The 16,460-nt window shown below is 46.6% G+C and overlaps 1 protein-coding gene across 1 annotated transcript; it reads left to right on the top strand.

Annotated features, from left to right (window-relative positions):
* The first annotated feature begins 7,433 nt into the window (after positions 1–7,433).
* On the top strand, positions 7,434–9,130 carry LOC146759425 (rho GTPase-activating protein 32-like). Its single transcript, XM_085510386.1, has 4 exons — positions 7,434–7,720; positions 7,986–8,128; positions 8,604–8,693; positions 9,096–9,130. Exons 1-4 carry the CDS (start codon positions 7,629–7,631, stop codon positions 9,128–9,130), a joined length of 360 nt encoding a protein of 119 aa, XP_085366512.1. The 5' UTR covers positions 7,434–7,628.
* The last annotated feature ends 7,330 nt before the right edge of the window (positions 9,131–16,460 follow it).

Genomic DNA, 16,460 nt, shown 5'->3' with positions numbered 1-16,460 from the left:
TGGCATCAGTGAACAAATAATGCATTAAAAATTGTAATAGACAGGAGCCATCTATTCTTTTAAAACTAGGTGACCAAAGAAGAACAGCCCCTCTAGAGTCAAGCTGTTAAGAACTAATAGCATCAATCAATGTCACGTAGATAGATTACTTCCCTGCCCTAAGACCATCTTGTGACCATTTGTTGCTCCTAATTAAGCCCCCTCTTGATGGCTTTTTTGTCTGAGCCACGTGACATTTTGTGATAGGAGTTACTGCTAGTGTTCCCTTCACCCTACACCAAAGTAGGAGGTATCCATTCTCAGGGAATCATGCAGGCTTCCTCTGTATTTGATGCTCAGAGACAGCCCCAGAACTTTTTAAATCTTAGCTTAACTCTCATCCAATAATGTTCATCAAACAGTGCAACTTGTCCTTTGGGGATGCCTTTGTTCTGCATCCACCAGTTCCAACGGAGTCTTCTTGGCTTGTTTTAGATCAGTTTTTCAACAGATAAAGAAAGGGGCTTTGAATTACAAAGTGAAATTGCAGAATGCATGATTCTCAACCAAACAGAACGGGAGGTGGGATGCAGGGTGAATACCTGAGCCAACACCACCTGCAGGCAATCCTTCAATATCTTAGGAATCTCTAGCCATCCCAAATCCAGTGTTGTGCTTGATCTATCATCTCTGCTGAGTTTTTAGCCTGCTGAGGGTGAGCATCATGGTGGTGATGGGTGAGCAGTTGGACTAGAGGGTATTAATCAACCTTAAGGAGCCTGTGATCAGAAGAATGTGAATGTGCTGTTAAAGGTCACAAGCGCTGCACTGCAGCATGAGCATACACAGCAAAAGGCTTTCAGTAGAGCTTCAGTTCATAAATGAGGACTGGGTTATGGAAAAGAGGTTCAAGATAGAAACCAGAAACCAGATCTTAACGCCAGGTTCTGTGAATGCAGCCAGTTGAATTTCACAGATATTGACTTTCAATGACAATTTCTTGTGTTATTTTATCCTCCAGCTCCACCCTGAACAGGAACATGTCAGTGACAAGCATTACTCCTCCAGGCTTGACCTGACAGTGCTTTACTTGTACTATGAGCTAATGGCTGTGCTTACAGCACCTCAGGGAGACACCTCAGAGATCACAACGTCCTTCGGGTACAGCAGGAGACACTCAACTCTCCAAATGTGGAGTTTAATTTGTCAAAAGAGGAGACAGGATTCCCATGCTAAGAACTTAGGACCATTTCAGTCATAGGTTTAAAGATGATGTAAGCGCTGAGGCAATACATGAACTAGAAGAATGAAGCCCAGATGTCAGGGCTCAAGTCATGACTCCAGTTGTCTCTTTGTTTATGAAGTTTGCCAGTGCTGAAACAAAATATGGGCACACAAAATATGTACGATGGTAAAGAACTGCAGGGACATTGCTGACCATGAGGCATTCATTTATCATAAGGCCAAACATACACGTTTAATCCTAGTTCTAATTGCTAGATTCTAATTCAGAAGCTGGCAAATTGGCAGCTTTTATAAACCACGTACCAGATTACCATATCTCCACAAGTTGAAAGACATACACTGTACAGGGGACAGAGCCAAAGGAAGAAGCCCAGGGCTTAAAGAAAATGTCTAAACTCAGAAAACTGAGGAAAGAATTGGAAGAAGCAAACTAGAAGGAAATAAATGGAGGGTGTTCTATTACTGCATTGTAACCCCCTGGCAAACAAATCGAGCCTAAAAGATGGAGACAACACTTAGGACTGAAAAGAAAAACAGAATTCCTTTATGGAAGTTAATTGGAGCTCAAAAGTTAGATGATGAAACTGGCCTCTACTAACACACAGTGGAATAATTGTAGTCACCTCACCACTGCTGGATGTGAGCCCAGCCACACAAAAGCAGCTGCTGGTTTTCACTGCAGATACTGCAGGAAGGAGGAACAGCCTCCGGACTGGACCAGCTGAGCGTGGCCCTACCAGGATTTGCTCCAAAGGTCTTATTACCAGTAGTGCTTCCTGCTGAAATACATGGGGGTCCTCCTTTGATTCCAACCCCAACCCACCCCACCATGCCCCCTGATAACATCCATCATGGCCACATCTCCACAGTTCCTGAACACCTCCAGGGATCCCACCACCTCCCTGGGTAGCCTGTGCCAGTTAATTCTGAGGGCAGACCTGCCAGTATGAAATATTATGCTAACGTGACAAAGAGGGAGAAGAAAAGCAAAATTAAGACTAGCTGACAAGCCTTGGCAGGAAGTTCTGCTCTCCATAAGTTTAGTCCCGTTATTCAATTCTGTTTGGAGCTGTCTCCATGCCTCTCTGGAGTTTGTTCATTGAGAAGAAGCAATTAAGTAAGCTCTCCAATGCCAAAGTGCATACACTACTCTAGGGCTTTGTTGTTTCTCCATGGATCAACAAGGGTGACAAGCCAGAAGAATATGATGAAGAGCCTCATGCATACTCAGTGTAAAAAAGAACAAGGCAATTGTTGCTGGGAAGAAGGTGCATTTGCATTTGTGTCTTCTGCAGAGGGTACTGCAGAAATGGAAAGTCTTCCACTGGAGCAAACAAAGGGCTCTCATTTATTGCAATCAAGGCCCAGCGTGTGGATCTCAGAGATCAAACCTAAACCCTGCAGCAAAACAGAGACCTGCGTGGGAAAGTTCAGTTTCTCCCTACATCTGTGTAAGAAAAAGCCCACCATGGAATGACAGCTAAGTAAACATCCCTGTGACTCGTCACAGGTCTCTTCTACATGTCAGTGCTGAGCAATTCAAGATATTTAATATGGTCTTCTTGCCAGATTTACTAAGTAAAAATCAACCAAACATCTCCTTCTACTGATTAAGAATGCTCTAAACATGCTTCTGCAGAGGTTTCCACCCAGTGACAAACAGCTCCTCCCATCACGAATGTTTATTTGTTATATTTGGTCATGCAACGCTGATTGATATTATTGGAATGATTGCTCCCCTACTTCTAAATTATTCCAGTGCAATCAGAAAGGCTGTCTGAACCTGGAGCTGAAAGTACTGCTCTATGGTGATGCAGTGGTAAACCTGGTGACTGAATGCACTGGCCAATAGCTGTGAACTGCAGACATTCATCAGCTGGCATGAAGCAATCTGGTTCAGATACCAAGCAGCTGGGTAGATTGGCTTACCCTACACTCTGTGCTATCATGTTTAGGTCATTACCAGGACTCACATCAGTCCATGGGATGCAATTTCAGGTATTTGGTACAGTCAGTGAATGCCTGCAGCCCCAGTTCTAATCAACAGATCACAGCAACTATGCCTTGACTGTAAGAGGAAAGGAGAAGGATCAAAGCAAATACCTCTCACTTTCATCTTGGTGCTGACATCAACATTTTTGGCAACAAATTTCACTTCTGCTCCATCATCGTTCTTGGTGACGTTCTTTATCATTAGGCTGTGAGTAGTTTGGGTTCTCTTGATGATGCAGGTCTCGCTTTCCTGTAAGACTTTACCACTGAGGTACCAAGTGCCGCAACACGTTGTTGTAAGGTCAATAGTAAACATGGCATCCCCTCCAGGTACAGCTTCACCAGTTGTTAGTGGGGATTTCACAGCCAGGACTGGTTCTGAGGAAGAACAACATGGATGTCTTAATGCTCTTTAGATGCAAGTCTGATATCTCATTTAGAGATGGAAGTTTAAATCATAGGTACATTTCTACTTCACCCTTTGCATGAGTGCTGGAAGAAGCACTTCTATGCTTCAAATCTGTTACAGAAAGTTCTGCCTCTTGCACATGTGAGATATCAAAAGATAATAATATTCATGTCTCTGTCACAGAAACATAACTTGTATCACTTTAGTGGTAGCTGGAGGTTGATAGGAGATAGGAGAACTAGGAATAAGGGAAAGCCTTTGGTGTGTTAAAATCAAGCTGTTTTTGTGGCTGACATGTCATTGCATCTTGTTTGGAATGGCCTGAACTGTGTGAGAGTGGTTAACAGTTTGCTCAGAAGCACAGGTAGATAATTTTCTCTAGCTAGACTCCCTGTTTTTGTAGTCTAAGCTGTAGATAATCTTGTAGGTATATCACCTGTCTTATGCAAGGGTCTGTAATAGGAGCATGGGGTTGGTGTGCCCTTAGGATCTGTAGGAACCTTCTAAGGATCTGTATGTAGGATGAGATTGTGGATAGAATAAAATGACTTTTGCAGGTGACGTACAAATCCTGTGATTGCATATGCTTGAACTGAATTGTTTCTTGATCTTCAAACTGATTTCCAGAAGCCTTTATTAACATGTAAGATGGGTGCTGGTAAGAAAGAATGGGAAGACTGCCTTACTGATTCCAAGAGAATTATTTATCATCAAATGATTTTTCCTGGCCAAATTTAGAGCCTCTCACAGGTAATCGAGACCAACAGGCTGTTGTTGCACAATCAACAGGCACAATCGAGATGATCAGCTGAGGAAAAGAAAGCATCATGCCAAGGGTACTAGATAAGTGAGCAGCTTGAGATCTGCACATTCATGTGATGCTCATGGTCTTAGACAATATTTGCTTAGTGAGGTCACATTGAATGAAAGCAAAATCTAAGATGAATGAAAATATACAGAGGAGAAGAAGCCTCTGAGGCTTCTGAAGTGTTATGACCAGAAGACATAAACTCTGTTAAAGCAAACGTTTCTCTCTCTTTTTTGTTTTCTTCCAGGGAGGCCTTGATTACCGCCTGAACACATGCTGTGGAAGCCCAGCTTATGCAGCACCAGAGCTAATCCAGGGCAAAGTGTCTATTGGCTCAGAGGGATGTAGAGCGGTGTTTGTTTTCCCCTCTTTCCCTTCCCTCTGCACAGAGCATTGAAAGGCAGTGGAGCTCAGGTAGGCTCTCTTGGTTTCCCTTCTGAATTCTGCTAGGTTGCATCGCTTGGTAGCTCTCAGAAGCTGTCAGTGGCCACAGACTAGAAAAGTGCAATTGGTCTCAGTTCACACAGCTGGCTGGTTTGTCTCTGGCTAATCCTGAACTGCCTCAAGCGACTGCTTTGGGGCTCTACAGAACAGCAGCTTCAGAGATCTCTTTCTATTACTAAGTTTTTGAAAGAGCAATTTGCTCTGTTAATTATCCATCATTTCTGTGCAGTCTGTTTTGTCAGACGTGTCTTTAGCTTCCAAGTTGTAGGTGAAGACTTGTTTCCATTGTAATGCACAGTGTACTAAAAACTGAGAGATGTCTGGAATTTTGGAACCCACTACTTGCAGTTGTTAATCTGTCCAAACTGGTCTGGTTTGGAATGCCCTCATCCTTCTTGAATCGCTGTTAAAGGCGGAGCAATTCCTACAAGTGCCATGGCCCCACTGTTGTTCTAATTCTTGTTTCTTTGTTTTCCACACACTGCTTTTCAAGCCTCCTTTTTCTTTACAGTCCAAGTGAGAATTGCACTGTGAGGTGTCTGAACCTTGTTGTGCCTCTACATAAAGAGAACAGCAGCAAAGCCTGACAGGTGACTGTGCTGACAGCTCTCGTAGCCAGTAACACGTAACTGTGCTAAATCCCTTGTGACGGCTTTGATTTCATTTTTGCCAGTGAAATCCTTGTAAAAGGAACTGCAGCAGTGTGATGAGCTAAGGTGAAGATGCTGGTTTTAGTAGTGCTCTAAGCTGAGTGGAAGAACAATTGAATGAGGGTTATATGCTTTCTCTGGGACGATAAGGTTTTTTTTTCTTGAGATAAAGAGCCAGCTTTTCATGGGCTATATGTGGGCTTTGGCAAGGGCAGACAATCCAGTCTGTCAGGAAGCCATTTGAGGTGCTTCAGGTTTGTAAGCTTGTCTTTTTGTTTTTTGAGGCGGATATTTGGAGCGTGGGTGTACTGCTGTATGCTCTGCTGTGTGGGTTTTCCCTTTGGATGATGACAATATGATGGCACTCTACAGGAGGATACCAGTGGGTATCAGTGGTGCTAGAATACACTGAGAAGGGAAATAGCTGAGCTTGACAAGAGGCCTTGCTTTTCGGATGGCAGAACATGCTGAGCTGTGGGTAGAAAGGCCTGTCTGCTGAATATTGTCCCTGTTTTTGCTGCTTTGTCTGCCAGTATTTTGTGGATTTGGTTCTACGCTTGGTTGGCCTATGTGGCACTGTAGCCTGATTCTATACCTTGATAGCATACAGAATTTAAGGAGAAGTATTTTCTTGCCAATGGGCGGATTTTTTTGTATCTGGTTCTTCAACTGGCTGCTCCCTATACTATCTGTAGTAAAAATAGAGACACATCATTTGATTTCCCAGAAATGAATGTTACTAAATGCCAGCTCTTCTCATGTCTACGAAGAGCAAAGTTCTGCATTTGCTATTAGAATTTCCTCTTCCAGAATCAGGAGGTAATGTAGGAACCCACAGATTGCCTTCAGAATCCAACAGTTAGTTCTGTTTCCTTTGGGAGTGCATAACAACCTGAGCACATGAACTGAATGATGTGGCTTTTCAGTCTGGTACAAACTCTGCTGTACACTGAAACTTGGTCCATTTGTAAGCAGGACTTTGTCCATCTCTGCAGGACAGCAGAAAACCCTTTGTGCTAATCATGATGCCAAGAAGCAGAATGCGGCAGATGATCCAACTGCTTCAGGTGTTCATTTCCTTAAAACTGAGAATAGTTTTGGACTGAGAGTTTGTAAGCAGAACGGAGCTCTTAAAGCTGTCAGAGATTATTTCTGCACTGCTCAATTCTATCTGCCTAACATACACAGGATCTCAGAACTGCGTTGCGTGAACTGGTGGAACTTGTTGAAGTGAACTGGGATGAGCAAATTTTAGAACTTAGTCAGAACGCAGTAAAAAATGGATAATCTCATGGGTATTAAGGTACAGGCTTGCTATTTCTGCACTGAATTTGTTTTTATTTTACATGGCTGTGATCTGAAAGTTGCTTGAAACGCAGGCACCTAGGCACTGTTGTGTAACTGAATTTCACACATGATAGGTCCTGAAATATCCTGGAATCTAAAACTCTGACTTGTTTTAAGTCTGCTGCTTGAGTCTAATCAGGGTCATAGTGTCTGTGTGAAGTGGAGTGTGTGGGGAGATTGTTGCTGCAGATCCTGGGAAGTTGCTGTGTATTTGCAGACAATGGCTGCTGTTGGTCACTGGGTGCCCCTGTTCCTCTGCAGAACAGCTGTGCTGTGCATGCAGCACAGCATGCTGTGCACGCCATGGAACTAGGAATCAAGAAGAGATAGAAGCTTGGCCTTGATGGCACGGGCTGTGTGTATAATCAGGAGGGGTGTTAACTCTTTGAAAGGGCTGATAATATCAGGACAAGGGGAAATGGTTTTAAGTTGAAAGAGGGAAGATTTACGTTGGTTGGTAGGGGAAGTTCTTTACTAGGAGAGTGCTGAGGTCCTGGAACAGGCTGCCCAGGGACGTTGTGGATCCCCCATCTGTAGAGGTATTCAAGGTAAGGTTAGATGTGGCCCTGGACAGACAGGTCTAATAAATGTGGAAGATAGGTGGCCCTACCAGGCAGGGGGAGTGGAGCTTCATGATCCTTGAGGTCCCTTCCAACCCGGGTCATTCTGTGATTCTGTGTTCCCCAGATGCCTCTTGGAAGTCATCAAGTCTGCCTCAGTGCTGACCACCAGTGCACTGTCCCCATGGGACTTAATGAGACACTTGGTGTCTCTGGCTGGGATCTGCTCGGTGATAAACATGGACGCGAAGAACTTAGCAATTGTGTGGGCTCCAAACCTCTTAAGGTAAACTTCTTTTTCCTTTTCAACACGATGCTTAGTTCTGCTCTCCTCCAACCCCAGGGGAACAATTACTAGATGACAGTTTCTACTCACTTGTTTAGCTGGGACTGCTGTGTCCCTGATCATCCAGGATAATTTCGTCAGTGGCATCACTGTTTGCCCACTGCGGAAATCTCCGGAGCCCAGTTTGACAGTTTTTGGCTACAGAAATTCAGACTTGGGGAAATGATCTTGGGGAAATGACTTGTAAGATCTGCCTTTTCTTCAGATCCCAGCAGAGCCAATCTCCCTGCGCCAGTGAAGCTGCCTGCATGGAGCTGCAGACCCAGTCAGCTGTTGTGGAATTCCTCATCAGCCACGCAGATGTCCTCTTCTGCTCCAAATCCACACCAGCCTTGGGAGAGGGAGTAGGTGAGCACCTTCCTCCATTAGCTTGATGTTGATCTGACAGCTTCATCCAATCCAGGGCTTCTCCAAGACCTTTGAAAATTCTATTACTGTCGAGGAGACAGCAGGCTTCTGGGCTTAGGTTAGAATACTGTGCCCCGTTGCTGGGTCATGAGAGTGTCCAAGCCTTACATGGAGAAAACTATCACTGCTGTTAAGATTTTTTGCAAGCAGGTGAAGCTTGATTGAAGTGTGGCTGTGAAGCTTTCTGAGATCCCTGCCCCCTAGTTTTTCTACGCTTTTTGTTTGCCTTTTTCGATACAGTGAGTTGCTCTTAATTGTGGCTGTGTCCTTTGCCACGAGCATACCACTGAGCACACGATTATTTTGAGCTCCTCTTCTTCCAGTGGCTTGGATGAGCAATTCTGAGAGATATGCAGAACTGGGATGGCTGTGCTGCTGCTTCCTCCTCCGTCTCACCTGTGTTTTTCCCTTGCAGGGCACAGTTCTCTGCCTGGGCCCAAGTCTGTGTGGGTGTCTCCATCCACAAAGCAGCTCACCGTGCAGGAGGCACAAGCTGAGAGGAGAGGTCAGAGCAGCTCTCCTGTTGCAACACAGAGCAGCAAGATACAAGCGGAGGAAGGCCCCGCAGCTGTACTAAGGAACTTGGATGCAATCATTGATTTTCCATCTGAAAGATAAAGAAAGAGGAATTCCCTTTCCAGCCCCCATCATCATTATTTGGGTGATTTTTATTGGTTTACTTTTTGTCCGTTACATCTCCAAGGACTCAACTTACACACAGTTGCCCTACGGGCTCAGTGGAGCCACACAAGGGTGCATTTCCTTCCTGGTTGGGCAGGCAGTCACGAGATGCAGAAAGCCACACTGACGTCTATCCTGGTCTGTGTTGGCTGTACCTGGAAACACTGGGGTTTTCCAGATTTCAGGGCCACACACCTGAAACCAATTGTGCTTCTCCTGTAAGCAGAGCTGTTGGTCAGACTTGCAGGCACTACAAATTAAAGATGGCAGTGAGCTGAGGCCGAGGAGGTGTTAACGTAAGAGTCAGAGATGCTTTTGAGCTTCCCTTATGGCTGCACCATTCCTCAGAAAGCAGTTACGCCTGCCAGCTCCTGTCCTGTTCTGCTGTGGAGACTTTACTCACATGGTCTACATCTTGATTGACATGGTTGAGAGGAATGTAGCCAGCAGGACTTGAGGGCTGAGCTGTAGGAATGGAAGCGTCCTCTGCTGTTTGAAACAGAGCGCGTTTCTAAGCTGTGTTTCAGCAGAAAGCAGGCAGTGCCAGGAATGGGCAACTGTCATCAAGGGCTCGGTGCAGCTCATCACTCACCCTGCACCACGACTGACAGCATGCTCTGTTTTCTCTCTCCAGACTGAGTTCTCCCAGTAAGAGGGCAGAGTCAGCAGCTGGCAGTTGGCGTTCCTGCTTCTGCCTGGGCAAACCATCCCCTGTGGCCAAATGCCAAATGCAGAGCAGTGCCAGGGAGCCTTCCGAAGCAGAAGTCGTGGTCCTGGGAGGTAAGGGTGCAAATCCAGCTTTCAAAACACTGCTTGTCAGCAACACAGGTAGAATTCATGCTTTCAGTGGGCTTGTGCCTCCTTCTGTATTCCTGCGTTCGAGCCCGTGCCTGACATCGTTGGTTGACTCCTGTCTTTCCCAAATGAGTCTCGCAAGCTGCTTGAAACCTGCTTGACAGGCAGCACCAAGCCTTTGCCTCCTTGGATAGTGAAAGTTTGACGCTAAATGCTGTGTATCTACTCTTTCCAGGTGAATCCATCCCTCGCCAACACAGGAACCCACCAGCAATTTGCAATGATGCACGTTGTGCTTCCATCAATGGAGTGCAGTTAGGATGCATGAGTCACTGCAGTTCCAAGGACAGCCTTCCAGGTGACAGCAATGATGGAAAGAAGGAGCTCTGACCTATTCAGTTTTGGGCCCCTCCATGCAAGAAAACCTTACGTTTCTGGAACGTCTTCAGCTAAGAAGGTAGTGAGGGGTCTGGAGCAAAACCTTACGAGGAGAAGCTGAGGGAACTAGGATTGTTCAGCTTGGAGAAGAGGAGGCTCAGGAGAGACCTTATAACTCTCTATAACTTCCTGAAGGGAGGTTGTAGTGAGCTGGGGTTTGGCCTCTTCTCTTGTGTAATCACTGATAGAACTAGAGGGAAAGGTTTTATGCTGCGCCAGGGAAAATTCAGGCTGGACATTGCGAAACATTACTTGTCGGAAAGGGTATTCAGGCATTGGAATGCACTGCCCAGGGAGGTGGTGGAGTCACCGATCATGGCAGTGTTCAAGAAACGTTTGGATGTGGTGCTGAGGAATATGATTAAGCCGGGAAGTATTGGTAATGGTTGGACCAGATGATCTTCTAGGTCTTTTCCAACCTTGATAATTCTGTGATTCTGAGCTGAGAAGCTTGTCTTGCTCAAGTCCTGCTTCCAAGCTTAACCACCTACAATGAAGTAGATGTCAATTTTCTGGTGTCCTTCAATTCCATGTCCGCATTTTCCAAAAGAAGGAGGTAACCAGCTACAGTGAAGTGAGCAATTTCAGTGCCTATTTCTGATGGTGGCAATGAGTTCAGAGGTCACACTTAACTGATAGTGCCTGTTTCCATTCTGACAAAGGATGTAGTTGCAGCTGACTTCCCGAGGCTGCCATACGTGGTGGTGATGCAGCCTTGGGCTTGTGCGTTTGCATGACTCCCACCTTTCCTTTCTGTGTCTTGCAGGTCAGCTGGTGCTGGAAGCGGCCGGTATCTGAGTAGGAATGAAGGTGAGTGCAGGAGCAGCTGCTGAGGGGAGGAAGGAAATCCATGCTAATGAGCTCTGAAGCATCTGCGGGTTCGGTATCAGAAGAAGCAGAAGTGATGCAGGGGGCTCCCCAGCAGGAAGCTGTCTGATCCAAATGCTTGCTGAGAGTTTGGAAGCCCAAACCCTTATGGTCTCTGTAAGGGTGGCTAATATAAAGATGTTAACCAAGATGGTGGTAAATAGTCAAAGGTTGTTAGCAAAGGAAAACTCACCAATGTCAATGTTTTGACCAGAAAGCTGAGGCAGTCTCAACTGGGGAGCAGTCTCCAAGAGATGCTGCCTCAGTGGTGGTCAGCCCTTAAATGAGGTCTCAGAGGAAGTGGAGTTGAGGTCCACCCCTTCCAGGAGCACAGCTAGATTACTCTCATCTGTGCTCCCGCAGCTGACCCAACACTTGCCTCAGCTGATTAATCGGAGGTTCAAGCTGTGATTTCCCATACAGTCTCTAAGCTGAAGGCAGCATCTCCTTGATCTGATGGTGGTGTGCCTGAGTGAGGGAGTGATCCAAGCTGGATGCAGAAGAGTCATCTTAATTTCTCTGCTATTTTACTTCAGATGACACCTATTGGGTGTTGGTTTCTTAAAATTTGGATCTAGGAGGTGGCCTCTCCCTTTGCTTCTGGTGAATGCACAGTAGTGCAGCAGGAGTAGAAGACAAAGAGGTTTTCTTCGTGACAGCAACACCGATTATTTGATTCAAATGTGGAACAGTGATGAAGATGGTGAAGAACAGATACACCTCAAAGACATGCTTGATCACATAAGGAATGAGCATGTGATCCAAGACAGTCAGTGTGGCTTTAGCAGGGGAAGGCCATGCCTAACTAATCAGGTGGTCTTCTATGATGGAGTGACTGCATTTGTGGACAAAAGGAAGGAAACTGATGTCATTGACCTGGACTTGAGCAAGATCTTTTACATGGCCCTCCACCACATCCTTATCTCTAAACTGGAGGGATGTGGATTTGACAGGTGGACCACCTGGTGGATAAGGGATTGGTTGAAAGGCCACAGACAGAGGGTGGTGATTCATGGTTCTGTGTCCAGGTGGAGGCCAATAACAAGTGGTGTCATCCAGGAGTCTGTCTTGGGACCAGTGCTTTTTTACATGGTTATCAGTGACACCAATGATGCAATGGAGTGCACCCTCTGCTGTTTGCTGAGTGGTGCGGCTGATGCAGTGGAAGGAAGGGATGCCATTCAGAGGGAGCTCAACCGAGAGGTTGGCCTAGGTGAATCTAATGAGGTTGAACACAGCAAAGTGCAAGGTTTTGCACTTGGGCTGGAGGAATCCCAGGCATTTCTACAGCCTGGGAGGAGCAGTCCTTAAGAGAAGCCCCGCAGAGAAGGACCTGGGGGTCCTGGTGGATGAAAAACAGAACGTGAGCCATCAGCGTGCTCTTGCAGCTCAGAGAGCAAATGGTCCCCTGGGCTCCATCAGAAGAGGGGATGGCCAGCAGGGACAGGGAGGTGATTGATCTTCATGATCCTTGAGGTCCCTTCCAACCTGGGCCATTCTATGATTCTGTGATTACACTCACTGACAGAAATAACGGCAGCTGTACAGAAGCTGGATATATTTTGGGACAGTTCTTGTAACCAGCTGATTTTAAGACCTTGCCCAAGTCGTGAGTCTTAATTGCATGTCAGAAGAAAGCTGGGAAAGTGGTTATTGCTCATTCTTTCTCATTTGCTGATTCTTTCTTTAGTGTTCCTTTTCCAAAGGAGATTCTGGTGATGGAAGCAATTGAAGAAAGAACCAAAGCAGCTCTTGCCAAGAGTGCTTGAAGTCCCTGTGGAGAGAAGCAAAGAACTTGGGCTTCCTCTGGGATGCTCCCCACCATGTCTCAGGAAGGAGACAACTGCTGTTCCACTTTCTGCTTTGTGTGTGGAAAGGTACGTCTGGGTTTCTTCTGCTTGTTTTTTCTTTCTTTTTCTGGCTTTGAAGGAGAAGGGGTGGAGCAAGGGGAGACCCACTGGTCATTTGTTACCTCAAGAGCAGGATGGATTTTACATTCATTGTGAAAAACCTGGGCTAGTAGCATGGGCATGTTTCAGGCTGGACTCTTCTTTTGCTGCTTGGTTTCCTTTTGGCTACAGGGAGACAGCTGTCTAAAGGTGTGTTTTCAAACCCACTCTCCAAAACCATGTTTCATTGTTGCAGGTGGTTCAGTGTGCTCTTGCAGTGCAGATGCTGTAGTTTGCTGTAGAATCTGAATGGTTTCTGTTCCTAGGGGAGGACTGGGAGGAGGTAGTGAGAAGAGAATTCAATGCCTTAGGTGTATCTTAGTGAGAAATGTTGGCATGAGGTGCTGGAAGTCTTGAGTTGTCAAAGGCCAGTGAGGCTCAGACTCCTTAACCTGCTGGAGCAGGGTGGAAGCAAGGAGTGGGCACTGCCGTCCCACAGGCTGCACTTGGTTCTGGTCTGCCAGGTCTGTGCTGGCCTGGATTTCTTCTGAGAAGTTTGTTGGAGCTGCTTGGAGTAGTGAAGGGTGGGGAAGAAGTGCTGCTCAAGAGCTAAAGCTCTGCTTGATCATTTTGGATGGATTTAACCATGGTATCTGAAGACATAGTTTCCATCAGAATGATCCCAGCATTGTGCAAGTGTCTCAGCTGAAGCCCCTGAGCAGATGTGTGAGAGCACCCTCCTACTCCAGCTGAGCCATAGGAAAGCTGACTGTGCCCAGTAATTACAGCTTCTGCAGATTGAATGTGCTTCCAAGTGTTTTCCTTAGTGATCAATCATGTCCCAGCACTCTGAGATTCCATCTCTGGCACAATCTGGAGCATCTCTGCAATCCTTGGGTGCCCATTCCCACCAGCATTTCTTCCTTTCTCTCTTTAGAATCAGTGTGGTGCAGTTCCCTGTGTTTGTGAGCAGCAGCCAGCAGGCTGCAAGAGATCCAATGGCAGCTTTCATCACACAGAGGGATGTGATGGGGACAGACTGTCCTTAGTGCCATGCAGAAGGGAGTTTTTACTGTCCTCTATCAAGAAGTATGAAAGAATAGAGTTTGAATGATACTTGTGAGCAGGTGCTGTGCTGTAGGGGATGTCAGGTAACCATTAATTTGGGGGTGCAGGAAGGAGCAGTGAAAGTGATGTATTAGTTTGTGTTTTGACTGTTGGAGTGCAGTTCCATTTTTGGGAGCAAAACTATGGGCTAAGATGGAAAACAGAAGGGAGAAGGCTGATACCTGGATAGTGGGCTGAGCTTTGGTGACTGCAGCCATCTGCAGTAGAAGTTAGAAGTTTTGCACAGTGGGGTTCAGAATGGGAGCTGATGATGAATGGGAGCTGCTCAAGGGACAGACTTCCACATACAAGTTCCAGTGCCTCAATGACTTTCTTGTAGCGAGGAGCCCAAAACTGAACATAAGACTTGAGGCACAGCCTCTCCAGTGTTGAGTCCAAGGGGATGATTACCTCTCTGCTCCTGCTGGCCACACTATTTCTTATACAGGCCAGGATGCCGTTGGCCTTCTTGGCCACCTGGGCACACTGTTGGCTCATGTTCAGCTGAGCATCGACCAACAGCCCCAGGTCCATTTCCTCTGCACAGTCCTGCAGCCACTCAGCCCCAAGCCTATAGCGCTGCATGGGGTTATTGTGGCCAAAGTGCAGGACCTGGCATTTGGCCTCACTGAACCTCATCCCATTCACCTCAGCCCAGTGAGGTTGATCCAGCTTATCTAGATCCCTCTGAAGGGGCCTCCCTTCCCTCAGGCAGATTGACACCAGCTCCCAGACAAAAGACAAAAAGAGAAGAAAGCAGAAATGAAGAAGGCTTCTCTGAGAGCTGCCCCTGCACCTGCAGAGGTGAGTCCTTGTTATGGACAGACACAGCTCTTGTTGTCAGGGCCTCCATCTGTCAGACATGAATGAGACTGTAAAATCCTGAGGGAAGTGGTGTCCTGTTTCTGCACTTGCTTTGTTTCTTTGCAGTGTTTGAAGTGTTACACAAAATGAAGGATAAATCTCTAAAGCAGGTGGTCAGGATGCTGGCATGATGATGTTACTTATGTAATTAGTGCTATTATTTTGTAGTATGTTAGCAGTTTGCTAATAAACAAAAAACAAGGGGGGGTTGGAGGGGTCGGTAACAGAGGAAGGGGTCCTGGTAACAGAGGATGCTGAGAAGGCGGAAATACTGTATGCTTTCTTTGCTTCTGTCTTTAGTGAAAAGGCATTCCCTGAGGAATCCCAGAACCTGGAGGTTAATGAGAGAGTCTGGGGAATGGGAGATTTCCCTTTAGTCAGGGAAGAGGTGGTCCGTGAGTGCCTAGGAAACATTAAGGTCCATAAATCCATGGGACCTGATGGGGTGCATCCACGGGTGCTGAGAGAGCTGGTGGAGGTCATTGCTGAGCCGCTCTCTGTAGTCATTCAGAGGCCTTGGAAACTGGGGAGGTGTCTGAAGACTGGAGGATGACCAGTGTCACTCCGGTCTTTAAAAAATGGCAAGAAGGAGGACCCAGGTAACTATAGGCCAGTCAGCCTCACCTCTGTCCCAGGGAATGTGATGGAACAGCTTGTGCTGGATGCCATCTCCAGAGAACTGGGAGTAAAGCAGGTTATCAGGAGTACTCAGCATGGGTTCACCAAGGGGAGGTCGTGCTTGACCAACCTGGTGGCCTTTTATGAAGATGTCACTGGCTGGGTGGATAGGGGGAGAGTGGCAGATGTAGTCTACCTTGATTTCAGAAAGGCTTTTGATATTGTCCCCCACGACATCCTTATAACAAAGCTGAGGAAGCATGGAATAGATGAGTGTACAGTGAATTGGGTCAAGAACTGTCTGACTGGCAGAGTGCAGAGGGTTGTCGTTGGCGGTGCTGAGAGGGGATTTGATCCAGGTTTATAAATACCTGAGGTGTGGGGGCCATAGTGGCACGGCTGGTCTCTTTTCAGTAGTGCGTGGGGACAGGACTAGGGGTAATGGGGTGAAACTTCTGCATAGGAAGTTCCGCACGAATGTGTGCAAGAACCTCTTTACAGTGAGGGTGACGGAGCACTGGAACAGGCTTCCCAGGGAGGTGGTGGAGTCTCCTTCTCTGGAGATATTCAAGACACGCCTGGACACCTACCTGTGCAACGTGGTGTAGGGAACCTGCTTTGGCAGGGGGGTTGGACTCAATGATCTCTAGAGGTCCCTTCCAACCCCTACAATTCTGTGATTCTGTTGGAATGTGGGAATGCAAGAAAGAATATTCTGAGCAGTAGCTGTGGAGCGAGATAAATGGCATGAGAAAGCAAAGCTGAGAAGTAAGGAAGGCTCCAGAAGAGAAAACAAAGTCCAATAGGGCATATTTAGAGACAGGTGAAGAACCCTTGAGCGCACTGAGGAGTACTAGGGTGCTCTGGAATGTCTCTTGGGCTCCCTACAGCACACATACTTGCTCTGGGGCATGTCTGGATGTCTGTAGAGCTAATTGCAGGGCCCTGAGAAACCTCTGGGGCACATTAGGGGGCACTGGTTTCCATGTGAGTGTTTCCAGGTTCCCAGAAGT

The sequence above is a fragment of the Coturnix japonica genome, chromosome 10 (assembly GCF_054131305.1).
Source record: "Coturnix japonica strain WE chromosome 10, WE-NBRP24, whole genome shotgun sequence".
In the NCBI taxonomy this organism is placed as follows: Eukaryota; Metazoa; Chordata; class Aves; order Galliformes; family Phasianidae; genus Coturnix; species Coturnix japonica.
The sequence above is the reverse complement of the archived record's forward strand: the minus strand, read 5'-3'. Positions and strand labels throughout refer to the sequence as shown.

Coding starts and splice junctions, on each gene's coding strand:
- LOC146759425 (XM_085510386.1), top strand. CDS start 7,629: ATGAGACACTTGGTGTCTCTGGCTGGGATCTGCTCGGTGATAAACATG. Junction 8,129..8,603: donor AGCCTTGGGAGAGGGAGTAG/GTGAGCACCTTC, acceptor TTTCCCTTGCAG/GGCACAGTTCTCTGCCTGGG. Junction 8,694..9,095: donor GGCACAAGCTGAGAGGAGAG/GTCAGAGCAGCT, acceptor TCCTGTAAGCAG/AGCTGTTGGTCAGACTTGCA.